Here is an 18,606-nt window from a genome sequence, read left to right on the forward strand (position 1 = left end):
GCTTTTATTTCCTTAATTTCCACCTTTAAAACCTAGGTGAGTCTTATGGTCCGGTGCGTTGTATAGTCCAAAAAATACGGTATTTCATGCAATAAAATGCAATTTAATTATGCAAAAATCATACAATGTTATTTCCTGGCTTTTATTTTTAGATTCTGTCTCTTACAGTTGAAGTGTACCTACAAAAAAAAATTATTCATTCTTTGTATCTGGAAAAACTTGCAAAATCAGTATAGTATCCAATAGTTATTTTACCCATTGTATATAATTTTCTCCAGGTCAGAGCTATTTTTAAAATTCAACAAAATACAATTTAAGTAATTCATTCTTTACACTCTAGGTATGATAATGACTTCTTGCTGTGTGGGATTTTTTTTTTATGTTTAAAAGGGTTGTTCTCTACTTGGACAATCCCTTCTTCCGTATTATGTTTGATCCTGTTAAAATAAAAATAATTATTCAAACCTTCCATGCCGATGCAGTTCCAGCAGTGTCCGCACTTGCAGTCATAAAGATCATGTGAGTTTGTCACGTCATATGAGCCCCGCGGCCCGTCAGCGCTGATGTCACTGTCCCCAACTTCAAATCAAACAATAGGAGGAAGTAGAGAGCAGCCGCAGCTCTGGTTTCCTGTTTATTTTCAATACTTCCAAAGGCGGGGACAGTGAAGCCAGCACTGATTGGGCGCAGTGCTTGTGTACTGTAACAACCTCACATGAATCCTGACATCGCTGAATTGGCACTGGCAAGGGAGCGGTGTATAAGTATTTTTGTTTTAAGGAGGCCAAATATAAGGCTTGACAAGGTGTTGTTGTAGTAGTAAGACAAATGTTTTAAGAAGTTACATTTTTTGGTTAAATATTTCCAACATTCTGAACATGAAAAAGGCTTCTCCCCTGTGCAACTTCTCTGATGTTTCTTAAAGAGTTGAATTCCATCTAAAACATTTCCCACATTAGGAACAGGAAAAAGGCTTCTCCCCTGTGTGAATTCTTTGGTGTCTAACAAGATCTGATTTCCGATTAATATATTTCCCACATTCTGAACATGAAAAAGGCTGCTCCCCTGTGTGACTTTTCTGATGACTAACAAGATTTGATTTGTGGCTAAAATATTTCCCACATTCTAAACATGAAAAAGGCTTCTCACCTGTGTGGATTCTCTGGTGGCTATCAAGATGCGCTTTCTGATTAAAACATTTCCCACATTCTGAACATGAAAAAGGCTTCTCCCCTGTGTGGGTTCTCTGATGCGTACTAAGATAGGGATGAGAGGGCCATGCATACCAGAGTAGGGATGAGGGTACCATGTGTGTCACGGTTCCCACCGTGCTGCCAACAATATGTCATGGATCCCAACAATATGTCAGGCATCCCTGATACCCTGATAACAAGGGGGCTGCTTGATTTCCCCTGGTTCCTTCTGAAGGGGATTTATCTACATTCCACTTCCCAGTTTGGAACTTGCAGCTCTCGGGCGCCCCCTTTACCCTCAGGTCAGATCAGGTACTGCACCTAGGGTAATTAGTCGCCAGAAAGGCTGCCTGCTATGTACTGGCTATTGGGCACACTTCAGCGAGGACGATATAACTACTCCCACTCTGGCAGTAACAATAATTATCAAGGCCGCTGGTCGCTGCAAAGACGTCCAATTGCACAGAACAAGGTCGCTGCATCCAGCTCCGATTTTCACCAAAGGTTAACGGGTCCGGAGCCCACCCAAATCAGTAGCGTTATTCACCTCAGAGGACGCACAGTCATATAGAGCATGAAGAGACAAGCTAGTAAAATTATATATTTCACTCCATAAAAGATAGGCAGTATTTACAAAAATATTAAAAAGATATTATAAAGACGAATCATGTGTATATTGCAATTACAAATAAAAAGGGATTAACGTGAAAATTGACTTACGATTCTTTCATATCATTCAATTGTACGGCGTATGCTGGCTGGGGGAGGGGACTTTTCCCACTTATTTTCAGGTCAGATTGCACAGCCTGTCGTAGCTGAATCCCCAGCAAAAGGCACTGCAAGATTCCTGTTTTACACAGATATTCCCTGCCTAAAGCCCAGGCACTCCCCCTGTGGTGACATCACTTAGGGGCTGAAACCTCCCCTTTTCTTACAATATAAAAACTATTTTTTATGCATAGTTTGCTATGTGAACCTCACATAAGTACGACACAATGCTCATGATGTTCCCTACATCAGGGGTGTTCTGTTAAGTGTAAATACGGAGCCATTACATGATCTGCTTAAGGAGAAATCCGCACTTTGCACTCGTTGCACCTAGCTGCTCGCGCTTTCAGTGGCCGATAGGTCTACCGATGGACATCCGGAATATGTAATTCGTATAGTTCCAGCCAAAATCCGTGCCGTGATATGTAACTTTAATAGAACAAAGAAACTCATGTCTTACACCAGTTTCAACTAGTGCTAGATGGGAGGAGTGAGCAGCTTTCGCAGAAACTGCTATTTGCAGGGGGCAATAAAAATTCTTCTCACACACACACAGGCAACCAGCAGAGAAAAGAGGGGGGGGGGGTCGGAATTGCCCACAGCTTGTGTCTTGTACAGCTAGGCAGACTCAAACATGGCATATTCACATTATCGTGACAATGTGTATCAGGATGTAGGAGATATTAAATACAATTTTACCACATTTTTTGCTTCAGCTTTTATTTCCTTAATTTCCACCTTTAAAACCTAGGTGAGTCTTATGGTTCGGTGCGTCGTATAGTCCAAAAAATACGGTATTTCATGCAATAAAATGCAATTTAATTATGCAAAAATCATACAATGTTATTTCCTGGCTTTTATTTTTAGATTCTGTCTCTTACAGTTGAAGTGTACCTACAAAAAAAAATTATTCATTCTTTGTATCTGGAAAAACTTGCAAAATCAGTATAGTATCCAATAGTTATTTTACCCATTGTATATAATTTTCTCCAGGTCAGAGCTATTTTTAAAATTCAACAAAATACAATTTAAGTAATTCATTCTTTACACTCTAGGTATGATAATGACTTCTTGCTGTGTGGGATTTTTTTTTTATGTTTAAAAGGGTTGTTCTCTACTTGGACAATCCCTTCTTCCGTATTATGTTTGATCCTGTTAAAATAAAAATAATTATTCAAACCTTCCATGCCGATGCAGTTCCAGCAGTGTCCGCACTTGCAGTCATAAAGATCATGTGAGTTTGTCACGTCATATGAGCCCCGCGGCCCGTCAGCGCTGATGTCACTGTCCCCAACTTCAAATCAAACAATAGGAGGAAGTAGAGAGCAGCCGCAGCTCTGGTTTCCTGTTTATTTTCAATACTTCCAAAGGCGGGGACAGTGAAGCCGGCACTGATTGGGCGCAGTGCTTGTGTACTGTAACAACCTCACATGAATCCTGACATCGCTGAATTGGCACTGGCAAGGGAGCGGTGTATAAGTATTTTTGTTTTAAGGAGGCCAAATATAAGGCTTGACAAGGTGTTGTTGTAGTAGTAAGACAAATGTTTTAAGAAGTTACAATTTTTGGTTAAATATTTCCAACATTCTGAACATGAAAAAGGCTTCTCCCCTGTGCAACTTCTCTGATGTTTCTTAAAGAGTTGAATTCCATCTAAAACATTTCCCACATTAGGAACAGGAAAAAGGCTTCTCCCCTGTGTGAATTCTTTGGTGTCTAACAAGATCTGATTTCCGATTAATATATTTCCCACATTCTGAACATGAAAAAGGCTGCTCCCCTGTGTGACTTTTCTGATGACTAACAAGATTTGATTTGTGGCTAAAATATTTCCCACATTCTAAACATGAAAAAGGCTTCTCACCTGTGTGGATTCTCTGGTGGCTATCAAGATGCGCTTTCCAGATAAAACATTTCCCACATTCTGAACAGGAAAAAGGCTTCTCCCCTGTGTGGATTCTCTGGTGGCTATCAAGATTCGCTTTCTGATTAAAACATTTCCCACATTCTGAACATGAAAAAGGCTTCTCCCCTGTGTGGGTTCTCTGATGCGTAACCAAAGCCGATTTCTGGTTAAAACATTTCCCACATTCTGAACAGGAAAAAGGCTTCTCCCCTGTGTGAGTTCTTTGGTGTAGAACAAGATTCCACTTCCGGTTAAAACATCTCCCACACTTGGAACAAGAAAATCTATTCTCTGCTGTGTGAATTTTTTGATGCTTAAGAAACAATTCTTTGAGGGGAAAACTATTTCCATATTCTAAAAGTAAAAATGGGTTCTTTACTTCAGGACCAATTTGTTTTTTAATGCTTATTTTGTGACTTTGATTTTCCTTAGTAGTCGGTAATGAATCAGAAGACAGGGCCTGTTTCAAAAGATCAGACGATAGATCTTTGCTGTGAAGAGATGATGGTATATCTGGAGTAACGGCATTCACTTCAATTGTATCCTGTGGGATCTCAAGATTATCTGATTTAAAAACTGAAGATGTCAGCTGCCCCTCTGATCGCCTGGTGCAGTCATCTGTTAAAAATAAAACCAATTAGTTTTCATAAAAAAATCCTTGAATTTTAAATATTTTAACATTTGTACGTAAACTGTACACAACATGACAAGTTATGTTCAATACGTAATTATTCACTAAGACAAGACAGCTCACAGTCTACTAGAAAACCTCATAGGAAGAACCAGTAGAGCATGGTGTTCAACTGTTTGTCCATTCTGCCTTCAAAATATAGAGTAAAAAGTCACCAAACAATGTTATGTTGAGGAAAATTATACCAATAAACCTTCTACTCATCTCCCAAAAAAACAAATCCCCACTCAGGTCCATCATCTCTCAGTGAAAAACAGGTTTCTACATTACAAGTGGCTCAAAGGCTCTTGAAAAGCACCATGGCTTCCATACGCCAATCCAGCAATATCCGCTCTCTCAAAGTCAAACCTTCCCCTCGTTTCTGAGCCTTGCAGTGTGCCCAAACCACATTTAGCATCCATGTATAAAGCACGTGTAAAGCGCCATGGAATAAATGGCGCTATAAAAATGAATAATGATAAATAATAATGTATTTGGCATTACTATAGTGATAAGAACCCACTTAATTTATAATGTGTGTGTCTCCTGGAGCACAATCTGGGCACTGTGTGTTGGGTAATAAAATGGCATATTTGCAATTTTCACTCTCCAATATCCACTGCGTGCTGATTTCTGGAAAGTGGCTCTGGGAAGAACATAGTCACTACTCCAATACATTAATCCCCTGAGGGTTATAATTTCCAAAATTAAGCCAATTTATGGGAATTTCTACTGCTCTGGTTTTCTGACATTTTCTCATATTAGGGCTTCTGCATATGGTATGTCCTATCTCCTCTGGGATCTGCTTCTGTGAGGTCTGGTCCTGTTACCAGGCACAACCTTATTTATTCTACAGGTGGCACTGGTAATGGAGGAGACATTGAAACCAGAAGTTCTGGGCGATGCAGGCTCTGTCCTGCCACTATGATTAGGGTGCCTGGGATTTGTAGTGCCATCCAGTCTGGCAGTATGGGTGTGTGTTGTCCAGCTCCCTGCTCCAGCCAGTTGGAAAGCACCACACCCTACCAAAGCTCGAAGCATATTGCTGGAAGCTGTCAGATACAGCCTTCTCCCCTGGTTAATTCCTCTGTGCTCAGCTCCCGGCTTGTTTATTTGTTTCCTGTTATGACCTCGGCTCGCTTACTGGCTACTCTTGGGTCTTCTGATTTTGTATTGTCTCTGCTCTCCTGGTACTGACCCGGTTACCTGACTATTCTTGCTACATCTCACATCACATAACAGAAGGTAACACCATGGCCAAAGCCTAGGGGTCTCTGTCTATGTACAGACCCATGTAGATGGGTTAAAGTATGATGAACAAGGCAATCCCTGGGATCTGTAAAATGGAGTAGATAGCGCCAAGTCTGTTCATGGTGGCCATCTTTTGAGCTGCCAGGTGACCACGAACAGTGCCCTCAATGCATCGTGTCTGCAAAGTATTTCTGCAAGATCTGCAGTCAAATAGCTAAATAGCTTCTTAACCCTGCCATGTGCCCAGACAGTAGTGTACAACTGTATATAGGGTATTGTCAGATTCAAGAGAAGTTGTAAAATAATTTGTAAGGTCCATTTGTTTCCTATTATCCTTTGTGAAGAATTCCAAAGTGATCACCACAAAGTGACACACATCAGGTTCGAAAAATTGGGTCCTGATTAGGAACAAAAAAGGACAGCGGGAAGTGGTTGAATCAGAGGATTTGAGCAGTAACTACTGTAGTAAAACACTGAATATAGACAATAACACATCTACTGAAATGATCAAACTCCACAATCTTCATCAGTAATAAATGAGTAACTAGTGGAGAAACCTCTCTGGGGTAATTAGAGTATGGGGCCAGTGGCTCTTTCAAGCTAAATTATTGTAAGGGCCAATGGCAGATGTCAGATCAGTTTCAAGAAGAAATATTAGACATTCAAATACATTATTTTATAATAGTTTAGAGCTGATGTGTCAAAGTAAGATGGAGGAGAATGTTGAGGTCTAGAGGCAAAATGGTGAACACACGATTGTCATACGACCGGGCTATACAACCAATAAAGCAGCCACAGCCGGTGACTGAGAAGAATCTGTGACTTCCCTGCATTTAGTGGTCACTACTCACCTGGGTAGTCATATGTAGGAATCTCCTCTTTACACCGCTCATCACCCCTCACATATGTCTCTGTAGTATTAATATGGGTCAGATCTTCACCCTGAAAAACATCGTAATAGTCACAGACAGATGAAGAGAAAAGATAGTCACATCTATAATCAGCTCTAATCCTGCCATCAGTTCCACCATCAGAGCATTACAGTCCTTACTGGCGAATAGGGCCTGACGAGCAGAGAGGGCCCGCAGCAGGCCGCCTCTCCTCTACGGGCCCCAGAGGCTCAACTGATCATGCATCGTCAGACGCACGGCAAGTTAAAATCCGTTGCCTTGCGGGAGATCACAAGCTGGCAGCTGATGTCAGAGGGCACATTGCCGGCGTATAATGACACTCACATATGATGGTACACGCCTCAGATGTATCAGGTGGAGGACACCGCTGGACCTCAGCCAGATAAGGATAAACCTTTTTTTGTAAAGCTGCAGAATGACCCTGCATTATACTACTATGGGGGTGCATTGTACTATTATGGGGTTGCATTATACTACTATGGGGGTGCATTATAATAGATGGTGCATTATACTATTATGGGGCTGCATTATACTACTATGGGGGTGCATTATACCACTATGGGAGGGCATTATACTAGGGGGTGCATTATACTACTATGGGGGTGCATTATACTTCGAGATGCATTATACTGCGAGGTGCATTATACTACTATGGAGGCACATTTTACTACTATGGGGGTGCATTATCCTACTATAGAGGTGCATTATACTCCTAAGGGGATACATTATACTGCTATAGGGCTGCATTATTCCATTATATATGACTATGGCTTGCATTATACAGATACAGATGTGGAGTTTTTCTATGAGTGGGCAGTGGGACTGTGGAAGGTACGAGAGTTGGAGGCGGAGCTGGGGCGGTAGCCTGGGCGGAGTCCCAAGGGGGCCCAAAAGTTTTGCCAGTATAGGACACCAAAATTCCTGGTGGCAGCCCTGCCTGCCATCTGCACCGTTCTCATTACACAAGTATAAAACATATAATACAGGAGAATAAAACAAGACTGAGAACAAGACCTTCACAGCCATCTACTCATCATAGAGGAATCTCATGACACCTTCTCTCCATCTACCTGATGATCCTGAGGAACATTGGGATCTTCTTGTTTACAGTCCTGGGGACACTTCTCTGGTGTTGTCCTCCTACTGGATAGAACTGGAGGAAACACATACAGGGACTGAATTCATTCTTTACATACAGATAATTATAGGCCGTATGTGTTTAGTCCTGTCTATTACCTGGTGATATAGCAAATAGATCAATGGCAGCACTCAAAATTAATCTGTGTTAGAACAAGGAAATGTGCGATACATGAAATGGGAATAGCATAATGGCTTGTGAAATATATGAAAAAACACATGAGATTCTTAGCACAAGATTTGGCCAAAAATTGTGAGCCCATCCACCAATCGTCAAGGTAATCTCAGAACGGATGGGTACCTGAGCTGACTGCCTAGTGTGAACACTTACCTATGGCTAATAACGTGGTAAAGCCTGCTTAAATCCGTTCTGAGATTACCTTGACGATTGGTGGATGGGCTCACAATTTTTGGCCAAATCTTGTGCTAAGAATCTCATGTGTTTTTTCATATATTTCACAAGCCATTATGCTATTTCCATTTCATGTATCGCACATTTCCTTGTTCTAGCACAGATTAATTTTGAGTGCAGCCATTGATCTATTTGCTATATGACTTTTTTGGTTATGCACCAGTTCAGATTAGATTGCTGTTCAGTCAGTTTTTCTAGATCTACTATTACCTGGTGATGTGAGGGGCTGGGGAACCTCCATCATGACCTCCTTGTATACATCTTTGTGTCCTGCTAAATACTCCCACTCCTCCATGGAGAAATAGACGGCGACATCCTGACACCTAATAGGAACCTAACACATACAATGATACCGTCATCCCCCAGATCCCTTCATAGCATTACTGTATAATGTCCCAGCATTCCCAGCAGTGTCACCTCTCCAGTCAGCAGCTCAATCATCTTGTAGGTGAGTTCTAGGATCTTCTGGTCATAGATGTTCTCATGTATCAGGTGAGGTGGAGGCCCCGTGACTGGGCTCAGGGGTCTTCTCCATTCCTCAGACACAGGGTCCTGACAGTGATCACTAGAGGTCTTCTTCACTACTGTGTAATCCTGGTTATGGAGAGACACATTAATAAATCTCACTACAGACATTTCCAGAGTCCTCACCTCTCCACTTCTGTCCATCTGTTATTCCCATAGATAAGAATGTTGTAATGTGACATCAGAATCTCTCACCTCTCCAGTAAGCCGGAATAGGATCTCTAGGGTGAGGTGTAATATCCTCTCCGCCATCTTGTCTCTGTCCATATCCATCTTTGATGGGTAAATCAGGAAAATTCTCTTATATAGAAGATCTTCACTGAGAGGATCTGATATTGTGGAGACCTGAATGAGAAGATGAGCCGATGTAACATCATAAAAATCCCGTGTAATAATGCAATTACTGGAAATAAGGGAAGCATATGAGTGATTATTTTACAGTATTTAGTTTTCTTCTTTACATCTACTAATAAAACCTATATACACTGCTCAAAAAAATAAAGGGAACACTAAAATACCATATCCTAGATATCACTGAATGAAATATTTCAGTTGCAAATTTGTATTCATTGCATAGTGGAATGTGTTGAGAATAATAAAACATAATTATCAATGTAAATCAAAATGAATATCCCATGGAGGTCTGGATTTGGAATGATACTCAAAATCAAAGTGGAAAATCAAATTACAGGCTGCTCCAACTTCAGTGGAAATGCCTCAAGACAAGGAAATGATGTTCAGTTGTGTGTGTGTTGTCTCTATGTGCCTGTATGACCTCCCTACAAGCCTGGGCATGCTCCTGATGAGGCGGCGGATGGTCTCCTAGGGATCTCCTCCTAGACCTGGACTAAAGCATCTGCCAACTCATGGACAGTCTGTGGTGCAACGTGACGTTAATGGATCATGCGAGACTTGATGTCTCAGATGTGTTCAATCGGATTCAGGTCTGGGGAATGGGTGGGCCAGTCCATAGCTTCAATGCCTTCATCTTGCAAGAACTGCTGACACACTCCAGCCACATGAGGTCTGACATTGTCCTGCATTAGGAGGAACCCCGGGCCAACCGCACCAGCATATGGTCTTACAAGTGGTGTGAGGATCTCATCTCGGTACCTAATGACAGTCAGGCTACCTCTGGCGAGCACATGGAGGGCTATGTGGCCCTCCAAAGAAATGCCCCCCCCCCACACCATTACTGACCCCCTGCCAAACCGGTCATTCTGAAGGATGTTGCAAGCAGCAGATCGCTCTCCACGGCGTCTCCAGACTCTGTCACGTCTGTCACATGTGCTCAGTGTGAACCTGCTTTCATCTGTGAAGAGCACAGGGTGCCAGTGGCGAATTTGCCAATCCTGGTGTTCTGTGGCAAATGACAAGTGTCCTGCACGGTGTTGGGCTGTGAGCACAACCCATGAGGAAATCACAGCAAGAATAAGAAAAATTGAACAAAGAAATTCACTGTGTAAAAACTGTACTGAAACAATTACCTTTAATTACGTCTTAACGCAGTAAGGTGATAACAAGGACCACTACCACCATTTAAAAGATAGCAGGAGGTGCCTGTACCTATCACTAAACTGAACTGTTCATACCTACCAGCGGAGGCTGGCACCCTACACCTGCGACTGTCCCTCCTACCCCTATCCAGCTCTGTGGGATGGGGAAAGGAATAGGAGGAGAGATATTGAAATGAGAGTTTGTTTGGACAATATATCACAATTATAGTGATTGAAGAAATTGCTAAGACCGGCACAATAGCAACATGGATCAACATGCACCGTATCATGCAGCACACTATGAAGGGGTATCGTTTCCTTATGTGCTTGAACTCTAAACCCTGCTATTGTGCCGGTCATAGCAATTTCTTCAGCAGCTAAGCAGTCTCTTTATGCTATGTATACTGTATTCACTCCTGATGAACCTTGAAAGGGGAAATGTGTTGAGTGCGTTTCAGAGCTCTTAGGTTTGTTTGTTTTTTTTTATAAGTTCTTGATTTGATGACATGTACCTGTTCTTTAACATGCAGCTGAGCCTTATCTGATTTTGAATATTTTTGGGCTTATTGCTGAACCCCTTTCTGCCATCGGAGGTCCTGTCCCGTCCATGTGACCTGGACGGGATAGTACATCATACCTGATCAGCCGCGCTCACCGGAGGAGCACAGCTAAGTGTCAGGCGATTATCACAGCTGACATCTGGCACTGTGACCGCTCCTGACACTTTAACCCCCGAAACACTGTGATCAAAGATCAGATCACATCACATCGCATTCCGGTGGCATAGGGAAGCATCGCGCAGGGAGGGGGCTCCCTGGGTGCTTCCCTGAGACCCTCGGAATGTGATGTGATGTGATCTGATAATATACAGTGATGTCCCCCCCGGAGCAAAGTTATAAAAAAAAAAAAAAGTTGAAAAAAAAAAAATTACACTGTGTAAAACATTTTTTTAAAAAAATCCTAAATAATATTTTTTTTCTTTGTTCCAATAAATACATTTCTTTATGTAAATAAAAAAAAGTACACATTTATTATCGCCACTTTTTTAACAACCTGACCTATAAAACTGTCCCACTAGTTAACCCCTTCTGTGAACACCGTAAAAAAAAAAAAAAAAAAACACACGAGGCAAAGCACAATGCTTTATCATCATACCGCCGAACAAAAAGTGGAATAACACGCGATCAAAATTACAGATATAAATAAACATAGTACAGCTGAAAACATCATCTTGTCCCGCAAAGAGAGACATACAGCGTCATTAGAGAAAAGAAAAAAAAAAAAAAAGTTATAGCTCTCAGAATAAAGCGATGCAAAAATTATTTTTTATATAAAAGTTTTTATTGTATAAAAGCGCCAAAACATAAAAAAAGGATCTAAAATGAGACATCACTGTAATCGTACTGACCTGAAGAATAAAACTGCTTTATCAATTTTACCAAACGCAGAACGGTATAAACGCCCCCCCAAAAAAGAAATTCATGAATTCCTGGTTTTTGTTCATGCCAACTCAAAAAATAGGAATAAATAGCGATCAAAAAATGTCACATGCCTGAAAACCGTACCAATAAAAACATCAACTCGTCCAGCAGAAAACAAGACCTCACGTGACTGTGGATCAAAATTTGGAAAAATTATAGCTTCCAAAATGTGGTGACGCAAAAACTATTTTTTGCAATAAAAAGCGTCTTTTAGTGTGTGACAGCTGTCAAATATAAAAATCCGCTATAAATAGTTAATCAAACCCCCTTTATCACCGCCTTAGTTAGGGAAAAATAATAAAATTTTTAAAAAAATGTATTTATTTTCCATTAGGGTTAGGGCTAAAGTTAGGGCTGGGATTAGGGTAAGGGGTTTGTTGGGGTTAAGGGTGTGTTGGGGTTAGGGGTGTGGTTAGGATTGGGATTAGGGTTAGGGGTGTGTTCGAGTTAGAGTTGTAGTTAGCATTGGGAGGCTTCCTCTGTTTAGAGACATCAGGGGCTCTCCAAACGCAACATGGCATCCGATCTCAATTCCAGCCAATTCTGCATTGAAAAAGTAAAACAATGCTCCTTCCCTTCCGAGCTCTCTTGTACGCCCAAACAGGGGTTTATCCCAACATATTGTGGTCCAATTTCTCTTGTTACCCTTAGGAAAATAAAAATTTGGGGGCTAAAAATCATTTTTGTGGCAAAAAAGATTTTTTATTTTCACGGTTTTGCATTATAAACTGTAGTGAAAAACTTGGGGGTTCAAAGTTCTCAACACATCTAGATAAGTTCCTTGGGGGGGGGGGTCTAGTTTCCAATATGGGGTTACTTGTGGGGGGTTTCTACTGTTTAGGTACATCAGGGGCTCTGCAAACGCAATGCGACGCCCGCAGACCATGCCATCAAAGTCTGCATTCCAAACGGCGCTCCTTCCCTTCCGAGCTCTGCCGTGCGCCCAAACAGTAGTTTACCCCCACACATGGGGTATCAGCGTACTCAGGACAAATTGTACAACAACTTTTTGGATCCAATTTCTACTGTTACCCTTGGTAAAATAAAACAAATTGGATCTGAAGTAAAAAATTTTGTGAAAAAAAAAGTGACCAGTTCATTCTATTTTTTTAAACATTACAAAAATTCCTGTGAAACACTTGAAGGGTTAATAAATTTCTTGAATGTGGTTTTGAGCATCTTGAGGGGTGTAGTTTTTAGAATGGTGTCACACTTGGGTATTTTCTATCATATAGACCCCTCAAAGTGACTTCAAATGTAATGTTATAAAGGCACAGATGATTGGCCTCGGGGAGACCAAAACATCCAACACCACGGAGACACCATCACGTGTTTCTCAACGCAGTGATTCCAGAACACTGCCCCCATCCCTTATGGGAAATATGCAGATGCATGAAAAGAAGCTGCGGAGACACAATCACGTGTTTCTCGACGCAAGCAGTGAATAGCCAGGCCTTTCCCCGGGAAGGAACAACCACGGGAAGGGCAGCATCCTATGAAGGAAAGCCACCTATGCCAAGCATGGTATCCATCCACAGACAGCTGTTTCGGGGTTTTTGCCCCTAATCAGTGTGGAGTAGGAATCTGGCTATTAGGAGCAGTGCCTAGTAAAAAGGCTATAAAGGCACAGATGATTGACCTCGGGGAGACCAAAACATCCAACACCACGGCGACACCATCACGTGTTTCTCAACACAGTGATTCCAGAACACTGCCCCCATCCCTTATGGGAAATATGCAGATGCATGAAAAGAAGCTGCGGAGACACCATCAAATGTAATGTGTTTCAAAAACCTGACTGGCACATCCAAACATAGACTAAGTGTGAACAGGTGCTGAACCTAGAGTCGCCAACTCGTATATAGTTAACCCCTTCATGACCCAGCCTATTTTGACCTTAAAGACCTTGCCGTTTTTTGAAATTCTGACCAGTGTCCCTTTATGAGGTAATAACTCAGGAACGCTTCAACGGATCCTAGCGGTTCTGAGATTGTTTTTTCGTGACATATTGGGCTTCATGTTAGTGGTAAATTTAGGTCAATAAATTCTGCGTTTATTTGTGATAAAAACGGAAATTTGGCGAAAATTTTGAAAATTTCGCAATTTTCACATTTTGAATTTTTATTCTGTTAAACCAGAGAGATATGTGACACAAAATAGTTAATAAATAACATTTCCCACATGTATACTTTATATCAGCACAATTTTGGAAACAAAATTTTTTTTTGTTAGGAAGTTATAAGGGTTAAAATTTGACCAGCGATTTGTCATTTTTACAACGAAATTTACAAAACCATTTTTTTTAGGGACCACCTCACATTTGAAGTCAGTTTGAGGGGTCTATATGGCTGAAAATAGCCAAAAGTGACACCATTCTAAAAACTGCACCCCTCAAGGTACTCAAAACCACATTCAAGAAGTTTATTAACCCTTCAGGTGCTTCACAGCAGCAGAAGCAACATGGAAGGAAAAAATGAACATTTAACTTTTTAGTCACAAAAATTATCTTTTAGCAACAATTTTTTTATTTTCCCAATGGTAAAAGGAGAAACTGAACCAGGAAAGTTGTTGTCCAATTTGTCCTGAGTACGCTGATACCTCATATGTGGGGGTAAACCACTGTTTGGGCGCACGGCAGGGCTTGGAAGGGAAGGAGCGCCATTTGACTTTTTGAATCAAAAATTGGCTCCACTCTTTAGCGGACACCATGTCACGTTTGGAGAGCCCCCGTGTGCCTAAAAATTGGAGCTCCCCCACAAGTGACCCCATTTTGGAAACTAGACGCCCCAAGGAACTTATCTAGATGCATATTGAGCACTTTGAACCCCCAGGTGCTTCACAAATTGATCCGTAAAAATGAAAAAGTACTTTTTTTTCACAAAAAAATTCTTTTCGCCTCAATTTTTTCATTTTCACATGGGCAGTAGGATAAAATGGATCATAAAATTTGTTGGGCAATTTCTCCCGAGTACGCCGATACCTCATATGTGGGGGTAAACCACTGTTTGGGCACACGGCAGAGCTCGGAAGGGAAGGCGCGCCATTTGACTTTTTGAATGGAAAATTAGCTCCAATTGTTAGCGGACACCATGTCGCGTTTGGAGAGCCCCTGTGTGCCTAAACATTGGAGCTCCCCCACAAGTGACCCCATTTTGGAAACTAGACCCCCCAAGGAACTTATCTAGATGCATATTGAGCACTTTAAACCCCCAGGTGCTTCACAGAAGTTTATAACGCAGAGCCATGAAAATAAAAAATAATTTTTCTTTCCTCAAAAATGATTTTTTAGCCTGGAATTTCCTATTTTGCCAAGGATAATGGGAGAAATTGGACCCCAAATATTGTTGTCCAGTTTGTCCTGAGTACGCGGATACCCCATATGTGGGGGTAAACCACTGTTTGGGCGCACGGCAGGGCTCGGAAGGGATGGCACGCCATTTGGCTTTTTAAATGGAAAATTAGCTCCAATCATTAGCGGACACCATGTCACGTTTGGAGAGCCCCTGTGTGCTTAAACATTGGAGATCCCCCAGAAATGACACCATTTTGGAAACTAGACCCCCAAAGGAACTAATCTGGATGTGTGGTGAGGACTTTGAACCCCCAAGTGCTTCACAGAAGTTTATAACGCAGAGCCATGAAAATAAAAAATAAAAATTATTTTCTCAAAAATGATCTTTTAGCCTGCAATTTTTTATTTTCCCAAGGGTAACAGGAGAAATTTGACCCCAAAAGTTGTTGTCCAGTTTCTCCTGAGTACGCTGATACCCCATATGTGGGGGTAAATCCCTGTTTGGGCACATGCCGGGGCTCGGAAGTGAAGTAGTGACGTTTTGAAATGCAGACTTTGATGGAATGCTCTGTGGGCGTCACGTTGCGTTTGCAGAGCCCCTGATGTGGCTTAACAGTAGAAACCCCCCACAAGTGACCCCATTTTGGAAACTAGACCCCCAAAGGAACTTATCTAGATGTGTGGTGAGCACTTTGAACCCCCAAGTGCTTCATAGAAGTTTATAATGCAGAGCCGTAAAAATAATAAATACGTTTTCTTTCCTCAAAAATAATTATTTAGCCCAGAATTTTTTATTTTCCCAAGGGTTACAGAAGAAATTGGACCCCAAAAGTTGTTGTCCAGTTTCTCCTGAGTACGCTGATACCCCATATGTGGGGGTAAAACCACTGTTTGGGCACACGTCGGGGCTCAGAAGGGAAGCAGTGACTTTTGAAATGCAGACTTTGATGGAATGGTCTGCGGGTATCACGTTGCGTTTGCAGAGCCCCTGGTGTGCCTGAACAGTAGAAACCCCCACAAGTGACCCCATTTTAGAAACTAGACCCCCCAAGGAACTTATCTAGATATGTGGTGAGCACTATGAACCCCCAAGTGCTTCACAGACGTTTACAACGCAGAGCCGTGAAAATAAAAAATCATTTTTCTTTCCTCAAAAATTATGTTTTAGCAAGCATTTTTTTAGATTCACAAGGGTAACAGGAGAAATTGGACCCCAGTAATTGTTGCGCAGTTTGTCCTGAGTATGCTGGTACCCCATATGTGGGGGTAAACCACTGTTTGTGCACACGTCAGGGCTCGGAAGTGAGGGAGCACCATTTGACTTTTTGAATACGAGATTGGCTGGAATCAATGGTGGCGCCATGTTGCGTTTGGAGACCCCTGATGTGCCTAAACAGTGGTAACCCCTCAATTCTACCTCCAACACTAACCCCAACACACCCCTAACTCTAATCCCAACTGTAGCCATAACCCTAATCACAACCCTAACCGCAACACACCCCTAACCACAACACACCCCTAACCACAACCCTAATTCCAACCCTAACCCTAAGGCTATGTGCCCACGTTGCGGATTCGTGTGAGATATTTCCGCACCATTTTTGAAAAATCCGCGGGTAAAAGGCACTGCGTTTTACCTGCGCATTTTCCCGGATTTCCAGTGTTTTTTGTGCGGATTTCACCTGCGGATTCCTATTGAGGAACAGGTGTAAAACGCTGCGGAATCCGCACAAAGAATTGACATGCTGCGGAAAATACAACGCAGCGTTTCCGCGCGGTATTTTCCGCACCATGGGCACAGCGGATTTGGTTTTTCATATGTTTACATGGTACTGTAAACCTGATGGAACACTGCTGCGAATCCGCACCGGCCAATCCGCAGCCAAATCCGCACAGTGTGCACATAGCCTAATTCTAAAGGTATGTGCACACGCTGCGGAAAACGCTGCGGATCCGCAGCAGTTTCCCATGAGTTTACAGTTCAATGTAAACCTACGGGAAACAAAAATCGCTGTACACATGCTGCGGAAAAACTGCACGGAAACGCAGCGGTTTACATTCCGCAGCATGTCACTTCTTTGTGCGGATTCCGCAGCGGTTTTACAACTGCTCCAATAGAAAATCGCAGTTGTAAAGCCGCAGTGAAATGCGCAGAAAATCCGCGGTAAATCCGCCATAAATCCGCAGCGGTTTAGCACTGCCGATTTATCAAATCCGCAGCGGAAAAATCCGCAGAGGAACAGAATACGTGTGCACATACCGAAACCCTAACCCTAGCCCTAACCCTAGCCCTACCCCTAACCCTACCCCTAACCCTACCCCTAACCCTTGCCCTAACCCTAGCCCTAACCCTATTCTAACATTAGTGGGGAAAAAAAATTTCTTTATTTTTTTATTGTCCCTACCTATGGGGGTGACAAAGGGGGGGGTCATTTATTATTTTTTTTATTTTGATCACTGAGATATAATCTATCTCAGTGATCAAAATACACTTTGGAACGAATCTGCCGGCCGGCAGATTCGGCGGGCGCACTGCGCATGCACCCGCCATTTTGGAAGATGGCGGCGCCCAGGGAGAAGACGGACGGGACCCCGGCTGGATCGGTAAGTATGATGGGGTGGGGGGGACCACGGGGGGGGGGGATCGGAGAACGGGGGGGGGGAATCGGAGCGCGGGAGGGGTGGAACGGAGAACGGGGGGCGTGGAACGGAGCACGGGGGGCTGGAACGGAGCACGGGGGGCTGGAACGGAGCACGGGGGGGCTGGAACGGAGCACCGGGGGGGGGTGGATCGGAGTGCAGGGGGGGTGATCGGAGCACGGGGGGGTGATTGGAGCACGGGGGGAGCGGACAAGAGCACGGGGGGGAGCGGAGCACTGGACGGAGGGGAGCCGGAGCAGTGTACCGGCCAGATCGGGGGGCTGGGGGGGCGATCGGTGGGGTGGGGGCACATTAGTATTTCCAGCCATGGCCGATGATATTTCAGCATCGGCCATGGCTGGATTGTAATATTTCACCCGTTATAATAGGTGAAATATTACAAATCGCTCTGATTGGCAGTTTCACTTTCAACAGCCAATCAGAGCGATCGTAGCCACGAGGGGGTGAAGCCACCCCCCCTGGGCTAAACTACCACTCCCCCTGTCCCTGCAGATCGGGTGAAATGGGAGTTAACCCTTTCACCCGGCCTGCAGGGACGCGATCTTTCCATGACGCCACATAGGCGTCATGGGTCGGAATGGCACCGACTTTCATGACGCCTACGTGGCGTCATGGGTCGGGAAGGGGTTAAGTAAATAAGGCAGCACACTGCAGCGCTAAAACATGTAAACTTGAAATACGAAATTTGAACTGCATTACTGCACTAGAAATACGCCGTAAAGGGGCTACCAGGTACACATAAAATTGGCCATTTTTATGCGCTAAACACTCTCATTTTTCATATTTCAAATGTAATGTGGTTCCTAAAAAAAAAAAAAAAAAAAATGGTGTTGTAAAAATGAGAAATTTCTGATCAACTTTTAACCCTTAACTCCCTAACAAAAAAATATTTTGGTTCCAAAA

General features: G+C 42.8%; 2 protein-coding genes across 2 annotated transcripts in view; both read right to left on the minus strand.

The window, feature by feature from the left end:
* LOC138666424 (gastrula zinc finger protein XlCGF8.2DB-like) lies at nucleotides 1–3,148 on the minus strand. Its single transcript, XM_069754646.1, has 3 exons — nucleotides 3,142–3,148; nucleotides 1,914–2,040; nucleotides 1–1,256 (listed from the first exon to the last, which is right to left on the minus strand). The coding sequence occupies exons 1-3, from the start codon at nucleotides 3,146–3,148 to the stop codon at nucleotides 956–958; spliced, it is 435 nt and encodes a 144-aa protein (XP_069610747.1). The 3' UTR covers nucleotides 1–955.
* Nucleotides 2,671–18,606, minus strand: part of LOC138663227 (oocyte zinc finger protein XlCOF7.1-like) — a 27,392-nt gene continuing 11,456 nt past the window's right edge. Inside the window, exons 2-7 of the mRNA XM_069749389.1 lie at nucleotides 8,969–9,118; nucleotides 8,666–8,842; nucleotides 8,459–8,582; nucleotides 7,770–7,852; nucleotides 6,640–6,730; nucleotides 2,671–4,485 (exon numbers count right to left, since the gene is read on the minus strand). Of these exons, the coding sequence (XP_069605490.1) occupies nucleotides 3,632–4,485; nucleotides 6,640–6,730; nucleotides 7,770–7,852; nucleotides 8,459–8,582; nucleotides 8,666–8,842; nucleotides 8,969–9,046 (1,407 nt within the window). The 5' untranslated portion in view covers nucleotides 9,047–9,118 and the 3' untranslated portion in view covers nucleotides 2,671–3,631. The remainder of the gene's footprint in view (nucleotides 4,486–6,639; nucleotides 6,731–7,769; nucleotides 7,853–8,458; nucleotides 8,583–8,665; nucleotides 8,843–8,968; nucleotides 9,119–18,606) is intronic.

This window comes from Ranitomeya imitator, chromosome 2 (assembly GCF_032444005.1).
Source record: "Ranitomeya imitator isolate aRanImi1 chromosome 2, aRanImi1.pri, whole genome shotgun sequence".
Classification (NCBI taxonomy): domain Eukaryota; kingdom Metazoa; phylum Chordata; class Amphibia; order Anura; family Dendrobatidae; genus Ranitomeya; species Ranitomeya imitator.

What these genes read in the sequence shown, in the direction of transcription:
- LOC138666424 (XM_069754646.1), bottom strand. An exon ending in TTGAATGATATGAAAGAATC is followed by an intron (nt 1,257 to 1,913) that starts GTAAGTCAATTT and finishes TCCCTATCTTAG; the next exon opens with TACGCATCAGAGAACCCACA.